Source organism: Sapajus apella, unplaced genomic scaffold (genome assembly GCF_009761245.1).
Source record: "Sapajus apella isolate SASKATOON/1434 unplaced genomic scaffold, GSC_monkey_1.0 scaffold8, whole genome shotgun sequence".
Classification (NCBI taxonomy): Eukaryota; Metazoa; Chordata; class Mammalia; order Primates; family Cebidae; genus Sapajus; species Sapajus apella.
The window spans coordinates 409505-426426 of NW_022436948.1; the positions used below are offsets into that span (position 1 = coordinate 409505).

General features: G+C 54.8%; 1 protein-coding gene across 4 annotated transcripts in view; it reads right to left on the reverse strand.

Moving 5' to 3' along the window:
- Nucleotides 1–16922, reverse strand: part of PCNT (pericentrin) — a 111481-nt gene that overhangs the window by 15194 nt on the left and 79365 nt on the right. For all 4 annotated transcript variants that reach the window (XM_032276521.1, XM_032276520.1, XM_032276522.1 and 1 more), the window contains 10 exons: nucleotides 15511–16365; nucleotides 14293–14448; nucleotides 11602–12312; nucleotides 10118–10217; nucleotides 7523–7677; nucleotides 4310–4426; nucleotides 2592–2765; nucleotides 1838–2033; nucleotides 478–700; nucleotides 33–183 (listed from right to left, as the gene is read on the reverse strand). In XM_032276521.1, coding sequence (XP_032132412.1) covers nucleotides 33–183; nucleotides 478–700; nucleotides 1838–2033; nucleotides 2592–2765; nucleotides 4310–4426; nucleotides 7523–7677; nucleotides 10118–10217; nucleotides 11602–12312; nucleotides 14293–14448; nucleotides 15511–16365 — 2838 coding nt within the window. The remainder of the gene's footprint in view (nucleotides 1–32; nucleotides 184–477; nucleotides 701–1837; nucleotides 2034–2591; nucleotides 2766–4309; nucleotides 4427–7522; nucleotides 7678–10117; nucleotides 10218–11601; nucleotides 12313–14292; nucleotides 14449–15510; nucleotides 16366–16922) is intronic.

Here is a 16922-nt window from a genome sequence, read left to right on the forward strand (position 1 = left end):
ATGCCGGCCACCTCGCCCTGACGCCCAGTCACCTCCAGAGCCTTGGCATTCTGGCCCTCCCTCTGCAGGTGCCGCAGCTGCTCCTCCTCCAGCTGGCTCTGCAGGGCATGCCCCTTCCCCTGCTCGCTCTCCAGCTCCTGACGCATGGCCTTCAGCTCGTTCTCCTTACTGCTCAGCACGGATCTGCACAGAGACACAGGTGGTCCCAGGCCTCACGTCACAGAACACTCTGACTACACGGGCCAGAGTGTTCTCTCAGGGGCTGGGAGCTCCAGGAGGGGAGGGCAGAACCCTGCCATGCCCTGTGCATGTGCTGCACCCCCACCGCAGGATTATCAGCCCAGGGACAGCAGGGTGCGGTGCCCCTGGGGCTGCCCAACTGCAGCCCACCAGATTCTGTTTCCCTTCATTGCCAAAAAACGGTGGCCACAATGGCGAGACTCCCGCCAGTGTCCAGGGAAGGTGGATGCCACGCACCTCAGCTGGAGGACCTCCTGCTGCACCTCGTGGAGGGAGCCGGACAGCCGCTCGCTCTCCTGCCTGCACTCACAGAGCTCAGACTTCAAATCCCGCACGGCACTCTGCTCAGCCGCCAGGAGCTTCTGCAGGCCATTTGCTTTATCCTCCTCTTCTCTCAGCGTCTTCTGCAAGTCACCTGCAATGGACTTCTCCTGTTCTACTTTATAGGTCAGCAGTTCAACTGAGAAAGGCGAAAAACAGAAATACAGGCCCCGTGAGCTCCCCATGCTGCACGCGTGACACGGTCAGAGACAGACTCGTCGGGGCACAGGCTGAATCCGCTTCGGGAAGAAAGGAGGTTCTGTGGACTAGAAGCTTTCATTGTGGGTGGAGCAGGACGTTCATTTCTGCCATCTGGGCCACTTCCTTCCGGGCCCACGCTCCTGGCAGGGAGTCCACAGAGTCCAGGAGCGATGCATCCCTGTGGCCGTCCTGAAGTGCCACCCCAGCCCCACTCACACCCTAAACTGCCTCCAATAGAGGCAACTCCAGGCCCAGGTGGCTTTACTGGAAAATTCTTCCAAAACTTAAAGAAGAAATAACCCCAATTCTAGACAACTGAGGGGATACTTCCCAAACCCCCACGGGGCTGGTGCTACCCAGCATCAAGCAGAAAAAGGCACAAGAGAAAGGAATCTAGAGATCAGCGCCCCTTGCGAGGGAAAGGAAACTGAGACCAGCGCCCGGCCCCGGCCCAGAGAGCATGAAGGAAGGACAAGGCGCCAGGACGAAGGCCATGGCCTCAACTGCAAGGCTTTTCCCCTTGACAGAATCCAAAACTAAGAACAGAGGGCACTTGCCCGAGCTGACCAAGGGTGCCTGACCCCACCCACACGGGCACGAGACCAGGTCCTGCCCCCAAAACTGAGAGCAGGGAAGGGCGTCTGCCCAAGCAGCTGGCGGCACAGCACGCAAGAAAACGAGGGCGAGAAATGAAAAATCAATCATTGCTTACCCACGATGATGTGTGCGTCTACATACAAACTCCCAAAGAACCTAAACTAAATGTAGAAACCTACGAGACATTCCTAACTCTAGTGCAAGCTCCCCAAACTCTGCCAGCACTCAGAGCCCAACACAGACCCCTCCTGCCCACACTGGGCTTGGCCATGAGGCCTCCATGCCCCGGCCCCTCCCAGCTCTGCCTGTCTCCAGGGTCCTTTCTGCTCCCTTTTATCAGCTGACAACTGTAGCGACACTTGGGGGCCCGACAAGATGGTAGCCTGTCACCACACTCTGCCCCAAGGCCACACAGGTGAGCATCAGGTGGCAAGGACAGGGGCAGGGCCCCACAGGCGGTGGGAACAGTGGCACCCACCCTGCCTGCGCAGCTGGTGCTCCTGCTGGCTCCCACACGCCTCCGCGCTGGTCAGCGCCATGTGCAGGTGCTGCAGTTTCTCCTGGTTCTGCAGGTGCGTCACGCGCAGCTGGGCACGCAGAGCCTGGATCTCAGACAGCAGGCCACTCCGGTCCAGCAGGCACAGATGCTCCAGTGACTTTTCCTGCAGGTATCCCTGGGGGCAGAGGAGGACAAGCAGCCTGAGCCCCAGGTGGCTGCCACACGCCCCAGCCTTCCAAGCCTGCTGAGTCTAGAGAGGGTGCACAGTAGCCTCTGGGTCTCAGCTCAGGCCCGTGGGCATCAGGGCTGGGCCACGCTACCCTGCATGAGGCCTGCAAGCTGGTTACTCTCAACACTGGGTCTCCTCACGTGTACCACGGTGGTGACAGGATTTCTAGTGTCCCCATGGCACTGCCACCCAGCCCTGCACAAAGAGCACCTCACCACCCAGGAGGGGCTACTTGGAACATGGAATGTCTCTCTAGCTGCTAATCTCAAAACACAGTGAGGCGGTGAGGGTGGATCACATGCACAGGTGTCCTCGTTAGAGCTGCGGACGGAAAATCATAGCATCCCGCGTGGACTGAGCATGACCACCTGGGTCACGGCCACATTCCAGAGGTGGAGAGAAACACACAAACAAAATTCAGATACAAAAGAGTCCGTGTCACCCACTCTGCCAGGGCTGGACTCCTGGGGTAAATTGAGGCCTGGTGGCACAGCTGTCCCTCACCTGCTCACGGATGACCTTCTCCAGCCTTTCAAGCACGGAGCTGCGACCCCCCGGATCCGAGCCCCCGAGCTGGAGCTGGAGCTCAACCCCCTGCATCTCCTGCTCTTTTTCAAATGCCTCCTGCATGACCTGCAGAAACTCCCCACTCCAGTCAGGGCACGTGGTGGGCAGGTCCTAAAGTGAGGAGGAAGCAGTCCTCACTAGTGCACCTGCAGGCGTCATGAAGACTGCATGCTTGCTCCCCACACTTCCCAGTGTGACTGCGTTTGCAGATGGGGCCTGTGGGAGGTGATTCAGGGTAAACGAGGCCTCGTAAGAAGAAGAGATGCCGGGGCTCACTCGCTCTCCACCATGTGAGGCCACAGCAGGGCGGCGCTGTCTGCAAACCAGCACCCAGCCCTGTGGCACATGATTCCCGAACAGACGAAATCAAGGTCTGCCGTTTAGGCCCCTGCACTGGGGTGTTCTGTTATGGCAGCTGAACAAATGGACACCCGTTCAAACAGAAATGACCCGGACAGAAGAGAAGACACACACTGCCCAGGGCCATTCAGGGCACCAGAAGTAAACACTGCCATTGTGAGAAGAGAAGAGGTGAAAAAAACGATACAGTAAGGTCAGGAAAACATCAGCAAAGCTGCTTCCTTCTTTTCCTGCTGCTGCACCTTCGAGGCCTGGAGCCTGGAGGGGTGTCTAAGGCTGCAAAGGGCTGCCCACTGGTCCCCCGGGTGGCATGCAGCACCGATGAGCCTACCGAGTGCCAACCAGGCTGCTGCTCGCACAGGACAAGGGCCTGCTGGATGGGCAGGCAGTGGCCGATGGGGCTGACCCACCAGCTCTCCAGGGTACCGGGACGCCCTGTGAGTTCCAGGCATGGGGGACAAAGTCCGTCCCTCCCTCACAAAGCTCTGCTCCTGGTCAGAGGCAGACACAGGGGCAGGACGGAGTGGGCATGGGAGATGGAGGGAACATGACAGGCTCAGCACCCACTCCACAAACTCTGCAGGCCCTGGTGCTGGAAGGAGAAAAGCAGGGAGATGGGCAGGGCCTGGGGAGAAGTGGGACAGGGGAAGGGCAGCACAGAGATGAGGCCCTGAGGTCCAGTTGCTGGGGCTTGGGGTGTGGAAGTGGAGGTAGGAGAAGCCCAAGGGGAGGAACAAGGCCAGAGGGCAAGTCACCCGAGGGGCAGGAGGAGGGGCCTTGGGGCCAAGTGGTGGGATGGGCTGAGTCCTCAGGGCCACATGGCCAAGAGAGAGCACTCTCGGCCTCCCGGGGACTCACGCAGGGAGAGCACTCTCGGCCTCCCGGGACTCACGCAGGGAGAGCACTCTCGGCCTCCCGGGGACTCAGGCAGGGAGAGCACTCTCGGCCTCCCCTGGGACTCAGGCAGGGAGAGCACTCTCAGCCTCCCCTGGACTCATGCAGGGCATGGGCCCAAAAGCCTGGAGCGCTTCTGCCCCCCACACACCTCCACGTCCCGTCCCGTGGGGAACCTGCCCCCAGAATCTGCGCTCGCTGCGGGAAGTGGGAAGGCCTCCCCAGGGTTCTCAGGACAACAGTCTGTCTTTCTGCTTGTGCTAAAGAAATCCTAGACTCCACGTGCCCACATGTGGCCCTGAAAATGCAGCCGTTGCCGCGAGCTCCTTAAATCCTTGGGAAAAGATGTGAGGTGCAAAGTAAAACTGTGTCATCTCCCCACAGAGCGAGCCATCCGGTACCTCGTTTGCCTTCCAGGCTGGGTGTGGCTCGCCTGTGCCCAGAGCACCAGAGGGCGTGAGGCCTTCTGACAGCACCAGGATCCGGTGGCTCTCATCACACACCATCTGCAGCAAAGCCTGTGGTGGGAAAGGGCATCGAGAGGAGGGAGTCACCTGCCACCCCACACAGCCACGCTCCATAGCACCTGCCCTGTGCTGCAGCCACGGCTCCATGAGGGCGGGCAGCCATGGAGAGGGAAGGTGCCACCTCGGCTCTGTGCAGGTGGCGCCCACTTCTCTAGCTACAAGGTTTTCAAGCCCTACTCCCCCAGCCTTCAGGACGACCACATGGAAGTCAGGCTTGAAGACTGAATTTCTGTATGAGCCACTCCAAATATGGCCCCGCCATTTCCGTCACTCCACCTGCTCCCTGAGGGGGGACACCACCATGTCTAAGTCTGGGCGAAGCTCAGAGCAGGGCTTTAGGCCAATGTCCGCAGCCAGGTCACAAAGACAATACGCACTACCTGCCTTCCAGGGACACTGCAAGGAGGCCATACAACGGTCACCCAGGAGGCCTCTGCACGTGGTCCAGCTGAGGCCAGCACCAACCCCCAGTGTGGGATAGAGCTGCCTGTGCTGGGAATGGGGAGCAGAGAAAGCCATCCCCAACAAGCCCTGCCCGAGGTCCTGGCCCACAGGTCTGTTAAGCATGAGGCAGCTGAGAACAGAGGTCTGTGGGCGGGAGCAGGGTGGGTAGGAGCGGGGTCGGGGGGAGGCCCTAAGGCTGCTTGGCCCCTGTCCTCCAGCTGCAGAGGACAGGCCAGTTCCTTCTTTTTAATATGCTTTTCTAGATTTTATATTGAGAAAATGCATTTTTAAAAACATCTCTTAACGAAGAAAAATGACGCAAAGGCCTAGGCTACAGCTCCCGCCAGGTGTTGTGGGGCCCCTGCAGCTGGGTTCCCGTGAGGCCGGGAAGAAGTGAGGCCCCACCAGGTGATGTGGGGTCCCCACAGCTGGGTTCCCGTGAGGCCCTGCCAGGTGACGTGGGTCCCCTGCAGCTGGGTTTCCGTGAGGCCAGGAAGTGGGGTCCCGCCAGGTGACATGGGGCCCCCGCAGCTGGGCTCCCGTGAGGCCGGGAAGAAGTGAGGCCCTGCTAGGTGACCTGGGTCCCCTGCAGCTGGGCTCCCGTGAGGCCAGGAAGTAGGACCGAGCCTGGTGGGTACCTTGCAGCGTGGCCTGTGGGGCTACCTGGGGGGGTGGTCCCACAGACACCATCGCTGGGGCTGGGAAGGTTCCACAGCCTCCACGCTCAGGACCAGGCTGCTCTGCCGCCCACGCCTATGGAGGGTCCTTGCTTCCTCAGCCGCGGCATATACCCTACACCCTACCAGGGTTTGCTTCCATCTTATGCCATATGCATTGTGTTTAAAGTAAAATTGTTTCCAGTTGTTAAACTGTCTTTAAAGTAAACATAGTATGCAATTTGGTTTCTACCACTTTTGTGTTAATACTTTTTTGGGGCACATCGTTAAAATTATTGTAAGGAATTTTTACAATAAGCAAACGTATTGTATAAAAATTTGAGGCCGGATGCAGGGGCGCACCATGGGAGGCTGAGGCGAGCAGATCACTTGAGCTCAGGAGCTCAAGACCAGCCTGGGTAACACGGCAACACTCCAACACTACAGAAAATACAAAAATTAGCTGGGTGGGCTGGGCACCATGGCTCACACCTGTAATCCTACCACTGTGGGAGGCCAAGGCAAATGCATCACCTGAAGTCAGGAGTTTGAGACCAGCCTGGCCAACATGGTAAAACTCTTGTCTCTACTAAAAATACAAAACATAGCCAGGCGTGGTGGCACATGCCTGTAGTCCTAGCTACTCCAGATGCTAAGGCAGGAGAATCGTCTGAACTCAGGAAGTGGAGGTCACAGTGAGCTGAGATTGCACTATCACACTCCAGCCTGGGCAACAGAGCAAGACTCCATTGAAAAAAAAAATTAGCCAGGTGTGGCAGTGCACGCCTGTAATCCCAGCTACTTAGGAAGCTGAGGTGGGAGGACCGTTTGAGCCCAAGACGCAGAGGTGGCGGTCAGCTGTGACTGCACCACTCTGCTGAAGCCTGGGTGACAGAGTAAGATCCTGTCTCAAAACTAAAAAAAAAAAAAAGGAAAATGCAAAGAAGAAATAAAAAACAGATTTAAAAAATCAATCTCTCCAATTTCCATGTTTAAAAAGGTAAAATAAGTTAAATAAGTTGTGTCTCTTTTTTTTAATTAAGAAAAGAGGTTTAATTGACTCAGGTCTGACAGAGATGAGGTCTTACTACATTGCCCAGGCTGGTCTCGAACTGGGCTCAAGTGATCCTCCCGACGGCCTCCCAAAGTGTTGGGATTCCAGGTGCGAACGATCACGCCCAGGCAAAAGTAAAACAGGTTTTACTCTGAATGCAGTAGCCCTCACTTATCATCATGGATGGGTTCTTGGAAACCGACTTTAAGTGAAACGTATGTAACGAAGGCAACCTGAGGGCCACTGAGACAACCGGACCTGCGCCAGCAGCACAGAGCTGTCCCTCACACGAGGTCAGCTTCCAAGAACCCAGGGGCGACGCAAAGTGAGGACTTCCTGTGCAATTTCAGAATGGGTTTCACTGACATGAAAACTGCTTGGGAATCCATTTACTGCCTGAGTAAGACACTGCAGTGGCATGATTCGCTCACTCACTTGTTTAGCCAAGTTTTTGTCAATGGTTTTGCAATAAAATGATCGCTAAACTGGTGAGAAAAGAAAGCCTATGAAAAGTTCCACTAAATTCTGCCTTCAAAGCTGACTCAGAGGAGGATGAGTGGCTTCTGTCCCACCCTCTGACGAGAACCTGGCTCAGTCCTACAGCACTGAAGTCTGAAGCCCCCGCTTCTCGAGAGGCAGGGCACAGTAGGGAGGAGGCACAGGCTGGCTCTGCAGCTTGGGGCAACACCACCTGCCCACGGGCACATAGGACCCACCCTGCCAGGATGGGAGGAGCCACCCACAAGGCCAGTGCAGAGCTGGGCGGGTGGCTTCCGGAGCCACCGTGGGGGCTGGGCTGAGACTAGTCCTGTCTCACGTGAGTCATTAAAATGCAGGTGCTCAGAGGCTCTCCCTGGTGATAGGACGCCGTGCTCGTGGGATGCCCCAGAGGCCGCACCTGTGAGCTTCAAGGGCCATCCCCGCCTGCCCTACCTTCATGTGCTTCGGATGGATTTCCTTCTCCTTCATGGCTTCCGGCAGTGGCTGAAACCTTCCAGAGACGGGAGCAGGGGTCACAGGACCAGCAGTGTGAGCCTCAAGGCCTCCGGACCCTGGGCTCAGTCTTGCTCCAAAACCTGAGCCATCACCTAAAAACACCATACTGTCAGGGTCCCATCTGCAGCTCTCTGCAGGGTTCCGCAGGGGATACGCCGCAGAGGCAGGGCAGGGGCGATCGGCCCACGGCCCTAGCGACAACCACACCATGAAGTGAACATAGATGGGCCCCAAAAATACCTTCATAAAAACATAACCCAAGTGAGAATGCCACACAAGTAAGAAAACGCAACTCTGCAGCATCCCTGATGCAAGTGCCAGCCTTAGGGGACCTCTGCTCGCTTTTCCAGACATGGCCCTCAAAGACTCCACAAAACCTGATGCCTCTGGCAAGCCCCCAAGAGCAGGTGGACATGCGGGGCCTGCACCCTCCATGCCAACCATGGAGCAAAGGCAGCAGTGGACAGGTGTCCGATGCCTGCTCAATAGACGTTGACCATGTCTGCCGTGGGTGCCTACGGTGCTGCTCCTGTGTCTGGTGGGTGCGGGTTCTCAAGGCGGAGAGTTCAAAACCTCCCAGTGCAAGAGGCCCTGGTCCATCCTGGAGAGCTGCAGCTCCACCTGCCCACAGGGAGGGGGAGCTTTGGAAACTGAGGCAGGATTGTGTCAAGGACCCTGGAAAAATGGTGCTGGAACTTCCCAGAGGATGAGGACACCAGCGAGACAGGCCCTCTATGTGGACAAGGCTCCTGGGGAGAGGAGGCTGTGGCGCTCAGGCACCTGGGGTGCCCCAGCACAGCCTGGTGAGAAGAGAGCATGCTAGAGAGGAGCAGAGGCCAACCACGCAGACAGAGGACAGCCTCGGGGATGACCACGACCTCGTCAGAGAAACAATTGCACGTTCTTCACAACAGGAAGCAACAAAGCGCAAATTTTTGTGAGTGTCAGCAAATGACGAGAGAACAGCCTGAAGGCCTCAGGCGCAGCTCGAGGGTGCAGGGTGCTGGGTTGCTGCCTGCCCGCCGCAGTGCCACCGGCCACCCATACCGCCCTCGAGCCTTTGTGCCTAATCATGTCGCCAAGTCCCACTTCTGCCCTGAGTATCTCAGCGAAAGATCATAACGAATAAATCTTTGGAAAAATCATCTAATGCAGCAGGTGTCTGAGAAATCCCTGAGGGTGAAGGACTCTGGCATTTCCCTGTGCCACGATCCCACAGCGGCACCCACAGCATGTACCAGGAACACTGGGATGTGACCACCACGGGCACTGTCACTCAGTGACATGGGCGCCCGGCACCGCGCCCCGGCCCTCTCCATCAGGAGGAAATGGAGGCCAGCAGGTGCCGCCAGTGGGTGGTCAGAGCTCCAGGAGTCCACGACCACATTCCCACTGTCCCACAGGACCCTGTGCTATCAACATGAGCCAAGCTTCCTCTCAGGACCCAACACCTTCCTCCAGGTACAGGGACCCCCTCACCTGTCTGTGCCCAAAATAAACTCAAGAACAACCCCCCCCCCACAAAAAAAGAAAAGAAGCAAGGAGATGAAGCTATAGGAGAGAGGAACAGTTGGGGTAGGAAAGAACTCTGAAAAATTTAAAATAACGAGAGCAGAAACAAAATACTTAGCACAAACATTGAAAAATAAAGTTCTAAAGAAAACCTCTTAGAAATGAGAACAAAAATAAAAACCAGAGATAGGGGGAAAAAATTAGAGAACCCTGGAGGTCCGACATATTTGAATAACAGTAATTACAGAAAGAAGAGAGAAACCCATAGATATGATCCAAGAAAGGAAGAATGAGGAAGAAGTCCGAGTCGAGGGGTGCGCTCCACCCTGACCGCACAGGGCCCCTCCACGGTCGTGCGCCACTGGAAGGCGCAGGCCCGGAGGCGGTGGACAGGCACGCAATCCCCGAAACAATGTGACTTCCAACCCAGCCAACCTACCAACAACCACCAGGTCAACCCCACACACCTCCTGCCACCAGGGAGCCCAGGAAAGCAGCCCCCACACTCCATTGCGAGGACACACCATACCATCAGCGGTGCCTCTGCCCCAAGACCCACAGCAGAGAAAGGGACATCCACCCCAAGGGGAGGGAAGGCAGGGCGGGCGAGCAAGGTAGCAGAGCCTGGAAACATGGGGTGCGCTGCCCCAGTCTCCATCCCGCCAAAGACACCTGAACGCAGCCTGTGAGCTTGGGTGTCTTCTCCCTAAAGGACGATACGGGGACAATTGGTGAGATCTGAGCAAGGTCTGCAACTATAGCTGAGATGTCAGCCTTGGGTCAGGGTGAATATTCTAGGGTGGAGCGCAGCCTGAGCTGGCAGCCTTGGCTGTGTGAAAGGCACAGGTGCGTTTTCAGGAGTCAAGAGGCCCCAAGCGTACACCTGACAGAGGGCAGAGCCGGGGCGGAGGTCAGTGCAGGGCAGACGCAGAACCAGGTGAAGGACACAGGGTTCTCTGACTATTCTGTGCTACGAAACCACTGAAATAAAAAACTATGAACAAAAGATAACCAACTCACTTTTCTCACTTCCATCGGTCTTTCCTTCTAATCCAGGAGGAGATGAACTTAACGTTTCTTGAGGATCAAAAGATGTTACAAAATCTTCCACATCTTTCTCCTGTTCAGATAAGGAGACTGTTAAATTGTCATAAAATAATGAGTAATTACATCATAGAGCTGACTTTGCCAGTTGAAAACTTTCTGAGGCCTGAATTTATCATCTTCCCACACAGATCCCAAATTAAACAACTCAAAACTGGTGAACACATGGAGGTCGAATGCTTCCAATAATTTGGAAGATTCACCCACAGCTCTTTAGAAATATTTTAAAGCAGCCAATAGCAAATAATTTCAGATTTAAATTGTTTTCCATGAAATGACAGTGAATGTTTCAGATAATATATATCTGCTAAATTATTTTTTGAGGCAGGGTCTCACTCTGTCACCCAGGCTAGAGTACAGTGGTTTGATCTCGGCTCACTGCATCCTCAACCTCCCCAGGTCAAGTGATCCTCCTGCCTCAGCCTCCTGAGGAGCTGGGACCATGGGTGGCGCCAGCACGCTCAGCTGATTTTTTTGTAGAGACGGGGTCTCACCATGTTACCCAAGCTGGTCTCAAACTCCTGGGCTCAAACAATCCTCCCACCTTGGTCTCCCAGAGTGCTGGGACTGCAAGAGTAAGCCCAGCTGTACACAATTTTTTATTTTATCTTACTCAAGATAGACAAAATCCCAAAATGATGTTAGAAATAATACGATCTAACTCACAAATTATTAAAATTAATCAGCATATGTGAAACGTGTTAAAAATATGAAGCATTCCTGGGCGGGTGCGGTGGCTCACGCCTGTAATCTCAGCAATTTGGGAGGCAGAGGCGGGTGGATCACCTGAGGTCAGGAGTTCGGGACCAGCCTGGCCAACATGGTGAAACCCTGTCTCTACTAAAAATACAAAAATTAGCCAGGCATGGTGGCGTGCGTCTGTAATCCCAGCTACTCAGGAGGCTGAGACAGGAGAATCACTTGAATCCAGGAGGCGGAGATTGCAGTTAGCCGAGATGGTACCACTACACTCCAGCCTGGGCAACAGAGCAAGGCTCTGTCTCGAAAACAAAGCAAAACAAAACAAATGAACAAAAAAAAAAAAAAAAATTTGATGCATTCCTAAAAATAAATCTAAGAAAACATTCTGGACAAAGAACCCTATGCCCATCACACAGGAGATGTGTCTGTGGCTGTGCCTGCTGCGGTAAGCGTCAGTGGAGAAGCATGCCCAGGGTGAGTTTGAGGTGGGAAAATGCATCTCAGGTATTTAAAAAATACCTGAACAACTGAAATAATCTAAACGCTCCCATGACGCCAGTCCTGCAGAGCTGGCCCCACACAGGACTGTGAGGCCGTGCGCTGTCAGATGGTGAACACACAATGGCAGCTGCCAGTGACACTGGGCAGGCCACATTCCCCCCAGAAACGCCAGACGTGGGCGTAGGGCAGGCACCTACCACAGCCAGCCTCTCCACATGGAGGTCACCCGGCGGAGACCTGGCCCACTTTGGGGCCAGCAGCGCTGCTGCTGAGGACACGCTTGGGTAACAAAGCAGCCCCGGCCCCTGGGCCTGCAGCAGGGAGGCGTCCACCCTGTCCCGCGAGGAGGTGTCAACACTACATAGGCTTAAGGCGCCTGAGTGGGGCGTCAGCGGGAGGCTGGGCTGGGGTTCCAAGGTCGAGTCCTTCCTGAGAACCTCAGGGGAGCTCCAGGAAGACAGGTCCAACATCCTGACCGGACCCTTCCGGGGCCTGGCCTCCATGGCACGGCCCTGCTGGTGGGGGCCGCCAAGCAGGCTGGTAGGTGAAGAACAGGGCCTGTCCTGACATTCTGATTTTTCTTGAATGGGAGAATCTGGCACTTCATCTGGTATCAAGGAATCCTGCCTTTTGATGACATCAGTTAGCTCCCCTGTGGCTGTATTGGCATCACACACATCGACAGGGGCTGATTTGTCTGGCTCTTCGCCATCATGGGAACCATCACTCCAGCGGCTCTCCAGAAGGTGTGCAGAGGCCACAGGCCGTGGAGATTTCATGTCAGCAGTGTCCACATCCTGCAAAGTCATGGAATCCAGCAAACAGCTCAATTTTTCCTGGAGGTGTTTCACCTGAGCTATGAGGTTGCCCTTAGGCAGCTGACAATCTTCTGGCACCTTTTCCTGACTCTGCAGGTAAAACAGAACAGGCATGGGTGGAATACCTGGCTTACCAGGAGTCGCACTCGGCTGTTTGGTGTTGACGAGCAGATTAAGGGAGCCTGTGAGCACTCAGAGGTGAGGCTCCACAAGGAGAGCAGCACACTTCAAGTTTATTTAATTCTATGAGAAACAGAACCACAGTTTACATCTCTTTGCTTTATTAAAAGGCAACTATCATAACCTATTTCTGCAATGATTAAGGACACAAGCTTCGTATAGTGGAAGGATGGTAAGGTTCTATATTTGGACACCGAAAACACAAAATTGTGGTTTATGTGATGAATTTGGAGTTTCTTTGTGTGTAACTTCTAAGAATTTGGCAATCAGCTCAGGCAGGGCTGAGCTTAAGAATTCAAAGAAACGTTCCTGTCATGAGGGCCCCAAGGCTGTTTGCCACAGGAGACATGAAGGGCTCTCTCTACACAGGATGTATTTCCCGAGAGCACGTGATGAGCACGTGAATCAGGTACACGGCTCTCCTCAGAACTGCAAGCCTAGGCCCATCCTTCCCCGACTTCTGTGGAATTCAGACTCTTTCAGGCTCTAAATGCCAATGAAGTGCATGCAGTCTGGGCCAAGGAAAAGGCAGCACCTGCACTCATACAATAAACGTCTCAGCACCGTGCGGGACACTCACCAGGGCTGCGAAGGGCTCGGCTGAGCCCAGGTTGCAGCAGGCATTAGATCCACGCATACTTCCATACCACACTTGAGACCCCAAAACATCTGCCCAGCAATTCTGATGTTAGAGCCTCTGGGTTTCAGAGCCTGCAGTAGTTGGGGCATGTTTAGCAATACCAGGGAAGGGGAGGAGCAGCAGCAGGGTGGGCGGCTGTGTCCAGGAAGAGGAGGAGGAGGAGGAGGGTGGGCAGCTGTGTGTCCAGGATGGCTATGCTGGGCCTGGGACTGGAGGAGGCGCCACTGGCCGGGTGTGGTGGCTCACACCTGTAATCCCAGCAGTTTGGAAGGCCCAGGTGGGCAGATCACCTGAGGTCAGGAGTTTGAGACCAGTCTGGCCAACATGGTAAAACCCCATCTTTAACTAAAACTACAAAAAAATTAGCCGGGCATGGTAGCATGTGTCTGTAACCCCAGCTCCTTGGGAGGCTGAGGCTGGAGAATCCCTTGAACCCAGGAGGCAGAGATTGTAGTGAGCCAAGGTCATACCACTGCACTCCAGCCTGGGCAACAGAGCGAGACCCTGTCTCAAAAAAAAGAGAAAAAAAGAAAGGCGCCATCCGTACCTGACGCACCCCCACCTTTGAGGGCAGCCCCCTCAAAGGAGCTTCTGAGGGGGTGTGGAGACTCACCCCTGGAGCACCGGGTGGGAGAAGCACCAGCACCAGCTCTTCTCGCTAAAGCTCAACCCTGCTACGGTTTGAGGTTGTCAAGGTGCAACCTCCTTTGCTGGGGAAAAGAAGCTGAGCTTTTTTTCAAGTGACAGTATGGAGTGAAATGAACAGATTAAAAAAATAAATCTGAAGCCTTTTAAAGTAAAACCGATGCTGGCCATCAAAGTCCTGAACTGAGGTGAGCCCCATGGGCAATGTGGTCCTCACATAGAAAGAAAACCCCAGGACTAACCCTGGAACAAGTTAAATCCATTTCTATCAATTAAAAGAAAAAACCCCAACTGACTGTTTCAAGAAAGTGGCTTAAATGAAGCACGTGGGAAACTTCACAACAGTTATGGACGGCTCATTAGAATATGTCACTGCTGGCACAGACTACGCTCCTCATCTCAGCAGAATGCCCGGCTCTGCCCAGGGCAGGACTCAAGTGTTCTGCACTCAGCCTCTCCCGGGTCGCCTGCACACCTCCCTTCCTCCCGACACCGCGTGTCCAGCCTCTCCCGGGTCAGCCACGCACCTCCCCTCGTCCCCACACCTCGACACCGCGTGTCCAGCCTCTCCCGGATTGCCCGCACACCTCCCTTCGTCCCCACACCTTGCCACCATCCTCCAGACTCAGGCGCATTTCATTTTTCACCAAGAGCAGCTCCGACTGCAGCTGCCTCTGGCAGATGCTGAGCACCGACATCATGCCTTCTTGCTTGCAGAGAGGTGCATCCTTTAACGTCACCAGGACGGGCTGCAGATCACCCTTGACAGAGGAGACAGAGGAAAGCTGAGCGTGCAGGAGGCTATTGTGGGGACTGCTCCTAGGTGGCCTGGAGCTGGGAGCCGGTGCAGCAGCCAGCAGGGATGCCAGAGGGAGGTGGCAGCACAGCACCTTGATCCCAGCAAGCCACATGGACACAGGGCTGAGGACCCAGCAGAAGCTGCCCAACCCAGGGTGGCCCCACAGAGCAAGGCTGACTGGAGCATCTGAGAGCTGGAGCCACTCTACAAAGACCCCAGCAGGTATGGGGGTGGTAGGCAGCATGTCCCCAAGGTTCTGCTCAAACACAAGTGGGAGCCTTAGGAGACGACTCCTGCAGGGCCTCCAGCTCCAATGGTATCTCACACAGGCAGTGCTTATCGACCTGCAAACCGTTCGATCAGAAACCAGGGAGGGAACTCAAGCAGGACCGCCTCCCACAGTGAGCTCCTTTCACGGGACGGTCCCTACCACGTTAAAGAAAGAATTTTTTTTTTTTTTTTTTTTTTTTTTTTGAGAAGGAGTCTCACTCTGTTGTGCAGGCTGGAGTGCAGTGGCACGATCTTGGCTCACTGCAACCTCTGCCGTCCAGGTTCAAGTGATTCTCCTGCCTCAGCCTCCCAAGTAGCTGGGAATACAGGCGCCTGCCATTGCGCCTAGCTAATTTTTGTAGTTTTTAGTAGAGATGGAGTTCCACCATGTTGGCCAGGCTGGTCTTAAACTCCTGACCTCGTGATCCACCTGCAGCCTCAGCCTCCCAAAGTGCTGAGATTACAGGCATGAGCCACCACGCCCTGCAGAAAGAATTATTTTTAAAAACTTAAAATGATAAGCTTAAAATGGTACAAAACAGTGAAAGCCTCAGCCCAGCTTCACTGAGTTCTGATCCTGAACCGGCCTAGGCTGGCCTGAGCTTCAGGCTCCTTTCTCTGCTATGTCATGAAAGGAGACAACCACCCAGTGCCAACCGCCCAGTGCCCAGCACAGAGAGAAGTCACTAAAATTAAAGCAGAAAAGGAGTAAGAGTTAAAAAAAAAACCTGCCATGGCCCACAGGGGAGCCTACCCGTGGGTTGGGGACAGCCGGCTCCAAAGCAGCATCATGGGCAGCCTCCACATCACCGTCCGCGCAAGGCTGTGGGTGCACCCCGGGCACCCCAGTGTGAGCTGCAGTGTTGCAGGCCTGCTGCTTGTCCAGCTCCACCCGGCACCTCAGGAACCGCTGGTGCAGTACCTGCAGCTGGCGACCGAGGCGGGCGCACTGTGCTCGGAGCAGCTGCAGCTCGGGGGGCTCTGCCAGGGCTGTCAGGGGCTGCTGCTCCAAGGTGCGGCGGAGGCGGGCCAAGGCTGACAGGACAGCCTCCAGCTCAGCAGAGTGGGCCGCCTTCTGCTGGTTCAGAGCGTGGATTTCTAAATCTCTCTCGGCAATCATCACTTCTTTCGCTCTCAGTGCTGCTTCAAACTCCTGGATCCTGGAGGCCATGCCTTCGACCTCAGCCTCCCTGAGAGCTGCACTGCGCTCCAGCTCAGCCAGCTGCCGCTCCGCAGCCTCCTCTGCACCCTGGAGGCGCCGCTGCAGGGCCTGCAGGGCCTGGCTGTGCCCGCGTTCCTGCTCAGCCAGCAGCCGGCTCACGGCCTCCTTGGCTTCGAGCGCAGCCTCGAGCTTGCCCTGCAGCGCCTGCCCGCCAGGGCCCCCAGCCTGGGAGCAGAGCAGCTCACTCTGCAGACTGCCAGCCTGACTGTGGCTGACTTCATGCAACACGGGCCCCATGAGGGACAGCTCCTGCTGCAGCTTCTCAATGACTTCATGGAGTTGTTCAATTTCTTCTGCTTTCTCCTTTTGTAATCGTTTTTGGTTCTCTTGCAGATTTTCAATAGTGGCTTTCAGCTCTTCAATCTCAGAGCTTCTGGTATATGTGACCTGAAGAGAGAGCACATTTCAGAGGTAAATTAAAAGTATCCACTTCAGAATATCCCTCCTTCAGGAAGGCATTCCTGGAGTGGAGACTCCACGGCTTGAAAAACAAAGCAGTCACGGAAGCAAACTGCCGGCATCTGAACTCACCACGCCCGCCTCGCTGCTCCAGGGCCCAGGTGCCCACCTCATGCTCCACGCCTGATCGTGGGATGAAGCTCTAATGCAGCCACTTTCCCTGCAAGGACTTCTACAGAATGAGGCTTTCACCACCCTTTAAATGTGATTTTGTTAATATTTAAACAACATTTTGTTTGACTTTCCTGAAGGAACATTAGATTTTAGGTGTCATTCTAACATCAAAGTTTGTTTACTTGTGATGCAAAACATAATCTTCAGCCATGGTAAGGAAATGTGACTATTTTCATTTTAAAGGGATGAAAATTGAAACTAAGATATTAAACATCTTTCTAAACCCACAACAATAGTAAGTGCAAAATCAGGATTGAGATCTATGTCAATATAGCTCCAAACTCTATTTTCTTAACATTACTGGTAATGAC